Genomic DNA, 8,088 nt, shown 5'->3' on the forward strand with positions numbered 1-8,088 from the left:
TGCACAGGGAGACAGCTCAGGGGGCAGGAGAGTATGGAGGGATGGATACTGGGAAGAGGTAGCTATGGGGAGAAAGTGGGAGGGGAGCTGTTGCGTTGTGGTAAACTGTGGTCAATGACATGAGACAGTATATGTTTACTGCTGTATGGAAAGTGAATTTGCTCTGTAAATCTTCACCCAAATCACAATAAATTAAAAAAAAAAAAAAAACCTCACCCCTTCCCAGTGCACGATTCAGGGGTTTATTGTATATTCACGGCATCGTGCAGCCACTGCCACTCCAATTCCAGAATATTTTCATCGCCCCATAAAGAAGCCCCATCCCCATTAGCAGGCAGGCACCACACGTTGCCCCATCCCAGCCCCTGGGAACCACTGATTGACTTTCTGTCTCTGTGGATTGCCCCATTCCGGGTTTTCATATCGATGGAATGACACAGTGTGTGGCCTCATGTGTCTCGCTTCTTCATTTAGCATCGTGTTTCCGAGGCCATCCACGTTGTAGCTTGCACCAGTGCTGCGTTCCTTCTTAGGGCAGAGTAACATTGCAGTGTATGGAGAGACCCTGTTTTACTTATCCATTCAGCCACTCAGTGTTGTTTCCATCTTTTGTGAATAGTGCAGCTGTGGACATGGGTGTATAGGCTGTTGTGTGGACATAAGTTTTCATTTCTCTTGAGCAGATGCCTGCGGGTGAAATGCTGTGCCTTGTGCCAACTCTATTTTTAACTTTGGGAAGAAGTGCCGAGCTGTTTTCCAGTCCCCACCAGCAGTGTGTGAGGGTTCAGATTTCTTCACATCCTCACCAACATTTATTATTGTCTTCGTTACTGTAAGGAGCTCTGGTGGCGTAGTGCGTAAGGCATTTGGCTGCTAACCAGGTCATCAGCAGTTCAAACCCACCAGCTGCTCCATGAGCGGAAGATGAGGCAATCTACTTCGGTAAAGATTTACAGCCTTGGAAACCCAGTGGGGGTTGCTGTGAGTCAGAATTGCTTCGATGGTTTCTGTAACTGTATTTGTCCTACGGGGTATGACGCGCACATAGCAATATTTTTAATAGACTTAATTTGTTTAGGGCAGTTTTTAGGTGACAGAAAAACTGCAGAAAGTACAGAGAGTTCCCATATTAATAGCAATTTTTTTAAACTTCTTACTTTGAAATAACTTCAAGCCTACAGAAGAACTGTTAAGATTGGAATAAGGACTCCCCTATACCTGTCACTCAGATTCCTCAATTAATCTACGTTTGTTTGGGTCTCTCTAGAGATACATTTACAGGTTTTTTCTGAACCATTTGATACTAAGTGAGAGGCTTACATGTATTTCTCTCCTACAGACAAGGGAAGCCTGATAACCACAAGGCAACCCTCAAATGAAATGAACATTGATAACACTGATACAGCTGTGTGCCCCACAGACCCCGGGCCCCTTTTGCTAGTCATCCTGATAATGGCTTCTGTAGGTCCAGGACCCAGTGGCGCCTAACAGTCCTTTGTCTGGTTCAGTTCCTCAGTCTTGCCATATTTTCATGACGTTGCCATATTTGAGGAGCTGGGTAGCTGTGTGTACTGTCCCTCGGCTTGCGTTTGCGTGCTGTTTCACCATGAAACAGTCGAGGTCCTGTGTTTGGGGTGGGAGCACCGGAGTGATACCCTGATCTCGGGGCACTGGTCCTATCAGGAGACACAGGATGCTGAATTTCCCTTTTTCACTGGAGATGCTAACTGATCATGTGGTTATCATGGCGTCCACCACGGTTTTCCACTGTAGATTTAGTAAGTATTTTGATCTTACTGGTAAATTTTGGGGAAGACGCTTTGAGACTGTGTACGTGTCCTGTTCCTCATCAAACCCGTTAGCGTTAGCTTCTGTTGACCCTCACCTGAACTCTTGTTACTATGTGGCCTGCTATGTAGGAGCCCTGGTAGCATAGTGGTTGAGTGGCAGCTGCTAATTGCAGGGTTGCTAGTTAGAACCCACCAGCTGCTCTGGGAGAAAGATGTGGCAGTCTGCTTCCATAAAGATTTACAGCCTTGGAACCCGTGTGAGACATTTCTGCTCTGTCCTGTGGGGTCACTGTGAGCCAGAGTGGACTCGACGGCAGTGGGTTGGTGGTTTCTTGTTGCCGGATGGTGACCCTCTGATCCCGTGGTTCTCTTCTCAGATTGTGATGCTCAGGAATGACATTCTGCGCTGCCGAGCGTCTGGCATCTTCCTCCGCTTGGAGGGCGGAGGCTTGATCGCCGGCAACAACATCTACCACAACGCAGAGGCTGGCGTGGACGTCCGGAAGAGGTCCAACCCACTCATTCTGGTACTTTTCTCTGCCTTTGCCTCACTTCCTTTTCAGAGTGGCTGGGTCTCAGAAACCTTCTCTGAAGGTACCTAAATAAATGTCGCCGTCCTGCATTTATGTGGCTTCCTGTTTGCACCTGGCTCCTGCACGTTCTCTGTGTGTCTTTGTTTCTGTGGAATCATTTTGGAAGATGCGGCTGACCTCGTGTGAATACAGTATTGGATGTAGGCCATCAGTGAACCAAGTGGAATACTTTATTATCTATAAATGTTAAGTCACTGCGCAGAAGCAGCTGGACTAGGAAGCAGAAAAACTAGGTTTCAGGTCTGACTGCCACAAGCTTACTGGGTGCCTCTGGTCCCGTTTCCCTGTTTATACAAAGAGGTGACAGAAATGTTCTCTCTAAGGGTCCTGTAGCTTGTGTGCCGTCTGTGACCATAACCCAAAGAAAACTCAGCTCCCAGAGGCCGCTGCCTGAACGAGAAGCAGACGAGAAGCCAAATGCCCTTCACCCTTCTCTGGATAATGGGGCCTTTGGGATTACATGGCCAGAATTGTCTTGTACTGTGGTCCCACCCTTCCCTGAAGGAACCCTGGTGGTGCAATGGTTAAGCACTCGGCTGCTAATGTAAGGTCAGTGGTTCAAACCACCAGCCGCTTCGTTTCTTCATAGAAACGTAGTTTGTTTCTATGAAGATTACAGCCTTGGAAACCCTACAGGGCAATCCGGCTCTGCTCTCTGGTATAGCTATGAGTCAGAATTGACTCAAAGGCTATGGGTTTGGTTTGAGCTTTGCTTCCATGAAGACTGACAGCCTTGGAAACCCTACAGGGCAATCCGGCTCTGCTCTCTGGTATAGCTATGAGTCAGAATTGACTCAAAGGCTATGGGTTTGGTTTGGTTTTTGGACCTTCCCTGAGAGGTGGGCCCCTGGACCTGGGAGGCATGGCTCTGGCCAGATGACCGTGTATTCGAGGGACTCTTTAGAGGCTCAGAAATGTCCCGTGGCCTGCCTTGCAGTGAAGAGCAAGAGCTCCCAGCAGAAGTGTCCGCCTGACTGTCCTGAGAGGCAGTGGAGACGTCTGTGCTCCTGTCTGCCTGTGTAGGTTTCAGCGGGCACCGGTGCAGGAGGGACGGGGCAGCAGCACGCCCGTGCGCTTTGGTGCACGCTCAGGGTCTGCAGTGGAGTTGCAGTCTGCTCTGTGTCCATCTGGCCCAGTTGTGTGGGCAGTGGTTGGGTACCCTGCTTCTCGCTGGTGTGATCCATCCTTCCCTGTGCTGTCTCATCTTCACTTACAGTGTAATCAGATCCACCACGGCCTTCGCTCAGGCATTGTCGTCCTTGGCAATGGGAAAGGTGTCATCCGGAACAACCAAATCTTTTCAAATAAGGAAGCTGGCATCTATATCCTGTACCACGGGAACCCAGTTGTGAGGTATGCGCCTCTACATCCAGACCATCACACTCTCCCGTGGGGCCTTCTTTGCTCTCTGGTTTTCTACTCCCTGTCTTTTTTTTTATTTGAAAGCATATTTGTTAACAAAAACAACTGTCCAGATGCAAGCAGAGACTTCACTGTATTCTCACCACAGTAACACAGCTGCATTCGTGTCTCTGTTCCCGTCCAGTTAACTGTATGCAGACATTCTGTTCTGTAAACACTGCTGAGCTCTTACAGCAAAGGATAACAAAAGTGAATAAGGGGCATACCCTGCTTCCTAGGGGCTCACTCCAGTCTGGAAGACACATAGACACAGAAATCACTCTTTAAGACAGAGAAGGAAGTAAGTCCATCGTGAAAAGACAAATATTGTGTGACCTGACTTATGTAAAAAGACCAGAAAAGGCTAATGTATAGGGACTGGAGCATATTGATGGTTACCAAGGGAGGGAGGGCAGGGGAAGGGGGTTTTAGCTTACAGGGTACTGAGTTTCAGTTTACAAAGATGATGGAAAAGTTGCAGTGATTAAGGGTAGGGTTGCACAGCCAATTATGGTAAGTGCTATCAATAAGTTGTATGCCTGTAAAAAGTTGAATTGTCAAAAGTTGTTTGATAGACATGTTTACAAGGATGTCAAGAAACAACAATAACAACAACAAAATAGCTGCTAAGGCTGTGTGTTTATAAGCAAACACCTCATGGGATTTGGTTCCTTGGTTTGGAGGTTTAGGGTCATGGTTTCATGGGACATCCTAGTTAATTGGCCTAGTAACTTGTGTAGTGCTTTTATTCTCCCTCTTAGTTCATTGGGTAGTGCCTGAGATCTTGAAAGTTTGCCAAGCAGCCATCCAACTCACAGCAATTGGTCTCTAATTGCTTGGAGCAACAGAATGAGCAACATTGGGCATAGAAGGAGGATGTGGAATGTGTGGCTGGTTGCCTCCATGAACAGCTACCTCCTTGGCCATGAGACCAGAACTCAATGATCCCTGGCTACCCTTACTAAACTTTTTGATCAAAGATTCTATAGAAGAATCCTGATCAAAAGGAAGGGGAAAAATGAATAGAATTTCAAATACTCGTGGACTCCAGATTTCCTGAAGCCATGGTAATTGGATGAATCCCTGAAAGTATTGTCCTGAAATCATCTTTAACCTTAGACCAAAAATACCCCCTGAAGTCATTTTAAAAGCAAACAGTAATTTAATTAGTAAGCAATATCTACCTTGAGTATTCTGCTCTTTTAAGATCTATCTATGTGAGATCAGGAGCTCTGGTGGCTCAGTGACTAAGGCATTTGACTGCTAACTGGAAGGCTAGCAGTTCAAACCTACCAGCCACTGCAGAAGGAAGACTGAACAGTCTATTTCCATAAAGATTTAGCACCTCAGAAACCCAATGGGGGTCGCTGTGAGTCAGAATCAATGGCAGTGAGGTGTTTGTTTGTTTTTTTTTTTCAAATTTGAGGTCATACTGACATCAGCAACTTGAATCTTTAGGGGCAGTGAGTTTGTGTTAACAGGGGAGGAACAACTCAGAAAAGGAAGGTGAGAATGGTTACACAAGTTGAAGAATGTAATCAGTGTCACCAAATTGTACTGTTGAAGTGGTGTGCTTTGCTGTGTGTGTTCTTAATAACAACAACAAAATAAATTTTTAAAAAAGATTTCAGAGGACTTTTGGTAAGATGGTGGAATAGGCAGACAAGCTACAGAAAAAAAGAAAAGAAAAACCAATTGACAGAGATACAGAAGCTAATCCTGGAGCCCTGAGCTTTGAAAGGGAAGTATACAGAAGTGGATTAGGCACCGACTAGAAGGAAGGTTGGGCGATCTACTTCCGTAGTGATACCGCCTCGGAAACCCAAGGAGGGGTCACTGTGAGTTGGATATGACTCGACAGCAGTGCGTTTGATTGGATTTTTTTTGTTGTTGTTGTTTTGTTTTAGTGGAAAAACCTGAACAAAAACAGGACCTAAGAATAGGCTCCATTTGCCAAGGGCGGCAGGAATATATGGGAGGCTGACAACAGGAAAGGAGATAGGCAATGAGAGTATAAGTGCTTCCAACTAGTGAATAGAGGAGCACAGTATGCTGCTTACATAGATAACATCCAAACAAAAAAAGAACACAAAAATTGTGGGCAAGTCAGACCAACATGATGATGATGTTAGGTGCTGTCGAATTGTCTCCTGACTCATAGTGACCCTATGCACAGTAGAACAAAACACTGCCTGGTCTTATGCCAGCTTCACAATCCTTGCTATACCTGAGCCCATCCTTGCAGCCACTGTGTCTGTCAATCTCATTGAGGGCCTTCCTCTTTTTCATTGACCCTCCACATTACTAAGCATGATATCCTTCTCCAGGGAATGGTTCCTTCTGACAACATGACCAGAGTAGATGAGATAGCTATTCTCTCTTCCAAGGAGCATTCCAGCTGCACTTTGTCCAGGACAGATTTGTTAGTCCTTTTAGCAGACCATGGTACTCCTAACATTCTTCTCAAACACCACAACTCAAAAGCATTAACTCTTCTTCAGTCTTCCTTATTCATTGTCCAGCTCTCACATGCATAAGAGATGATTGAAAATACCATGGCTTGGGTTAGGCACACCTTAGTCTTCAAGGAGACATCTTTGCTCTTCAGCACTTGAAAGAGGTCTTTTGCAACAGATTTGCCGAATACAATACATCATCTGATGTCTTGACTGCTGCTTCCATTGGTGTTGATTGTAGAACCAAGTAATATGAAATCCTTGAGAACTTCAATCTTTTCTCTATCCACCATGAAGCTGTTTATTGGGACCAGTTGTGAGGATTTTTGTTTTCTTTATATTGAGGTGTAATCCATATTGCAGACTGTATTCTTTAATCTTCATCAGTAAGTACTTCAGGTCATCCTCATTTTCAGCAAGCAAAGTTGTGTCATCTGTGTATCACAGGTAGTTAATGATTCTTCCTCCAATCCTGATGTCATGTTGTTCTTCATATATTCAGCATTTCAGATTATTTGCTCAGCATACAAGTTGAATGAGTATGGTGAAAGGATACAAGCTTGACACACTCCCTTCTTGATTTTGAACCATGCAGTATTCCCTTGTTCTGTTCGAACAGCCTCCTGATCTATGTATAGGTTCCTCATGAGTACAAACAAGTATTCTGGAATTCCCATTCTTCTCAGTGTTATCCATAATTTGTTATGATCCACACAATCAAATGCTTTTGCATAGTCAATAAAACATAAGTAAACATCTTTCTGGTATTCTTTGCTTTGGGCTAAGATCCATCTGACATCACCAATGATATCCTTCATTCCACATCCTCTTCTGAATCCAGCTTGCCTTTCTGGAAGCTCTCTGTCAATATACTGCCGCAACCATTTTTTAATTATCTTTAGTAAGATTTTACTTGCATGTGATATTAATGATATTGTTCAATAATTTCCACATTTTGTGGGATCACCTTTCTTTGGGTACAAATATGGATCTCTTCCAGTCAGTTGACCAGGTAGCTGTCTTCCAAATCTCTTGGGATAATCGAGTGAGTGCTTCCAGCGGGACGTCCATTTGTTGAAACATCTCAGTGGGTATTCCATCAATTCCTGGAGCCTTGTTCTTCGCCAGTTCCTTCAGTGCAGCTTTGACTCCTTCCTTCAGTACCATTAGTTCTTGATTATATGCCACCTCCTGAAACGGATGAATATTGACCAGTTCTTTTTGGTACAGTGGTTCTGTGTATTCCTTCCATTTATACAATCATCAGTTAAACACAAAAACGTCATAATGTCTCAGGAACAACAGAGCATCACAGTCCACACAAAGAAGCAAGATAAAGCAGGGGAAACAAGGGACCAGGATACAGACCCAGAACACATCCCTGAGGAAGAAGCAGCATTGGAATTCTCTGATAAGGAATTCAAAAGAATTATTTTTAGGTACCTTCAGTGGATTGAGAGAAAAATCAAGGAAAACACAGAGAAGACCCGAGAACAGTTTTAAAACACAATACAAGAACCAAATGAGAAAATAAATGAAAAATTAGAAATGAGACAAAATCCACAGATAGAAATCCAGAAGATTAGTACTAAATTTTCAGAAATAGGTAACACATTGAATGGGCAAAGGAGTAGAATTGAATCAGTGGAAGACAGAATTAGTGAGATTGAAGACAAATATACCTCACCACTTCTTTGGAAAGGGATCAATCAGAAAATAAAAGATCAAAACAAAATGAAGAAAGCCTAAGGTCCATGTGGGATACCATCAAAAGGAGTAGCCTACATGTAATTGGAATTCCAGAACAGGAAGAGACAAATAAAACTACAGAGAAAATTGTCAAAGCTT

At 44.2% G+C, this 8,088-nt stretch overlaps 1 protein-coding gene across 1 annotated transcript in view; it reads left to right on the forward strand.

The window, feature by feature from the left end:
- Positions 1–8,088, forward strand: part of FBXO10 (F-box protein 10) — a 56,177-nt gene that overhangs the window by 31,480 nt on the left and 16,609 nt on the right. Inside the window, exons 4-5 of the mRNA XM_042781800.1 lie at positions 2,168–2,317; positions 3,600–3,736. Of these exons, the coding sequence (XP_042637734.1) occupies positions 2,168–2,317; positions 3,600–3,736 (287 nt within the window). The remainder of the gene's footprint in view (positions 1–2,167; positions 2,318–3,599; positions 3,737–8,088) is intronic.

The sequence above is a fragment of the Orycteropus afer genome, unplaced genomic scaffold, assembly GCF_000298275.1.
Source record: "Orycteropus afer afer isolate SDZICR_OR568_19922 unplaced genomic scaffold, OryAfe1.0 scaffold00174, whole genome shotgun sequence".
NCBI lineage: Eukaryota > Metazoa > Chordata > Mammalia > Tubulidentata > Orycteropodidae > Orycteropus > Orycteropus afer.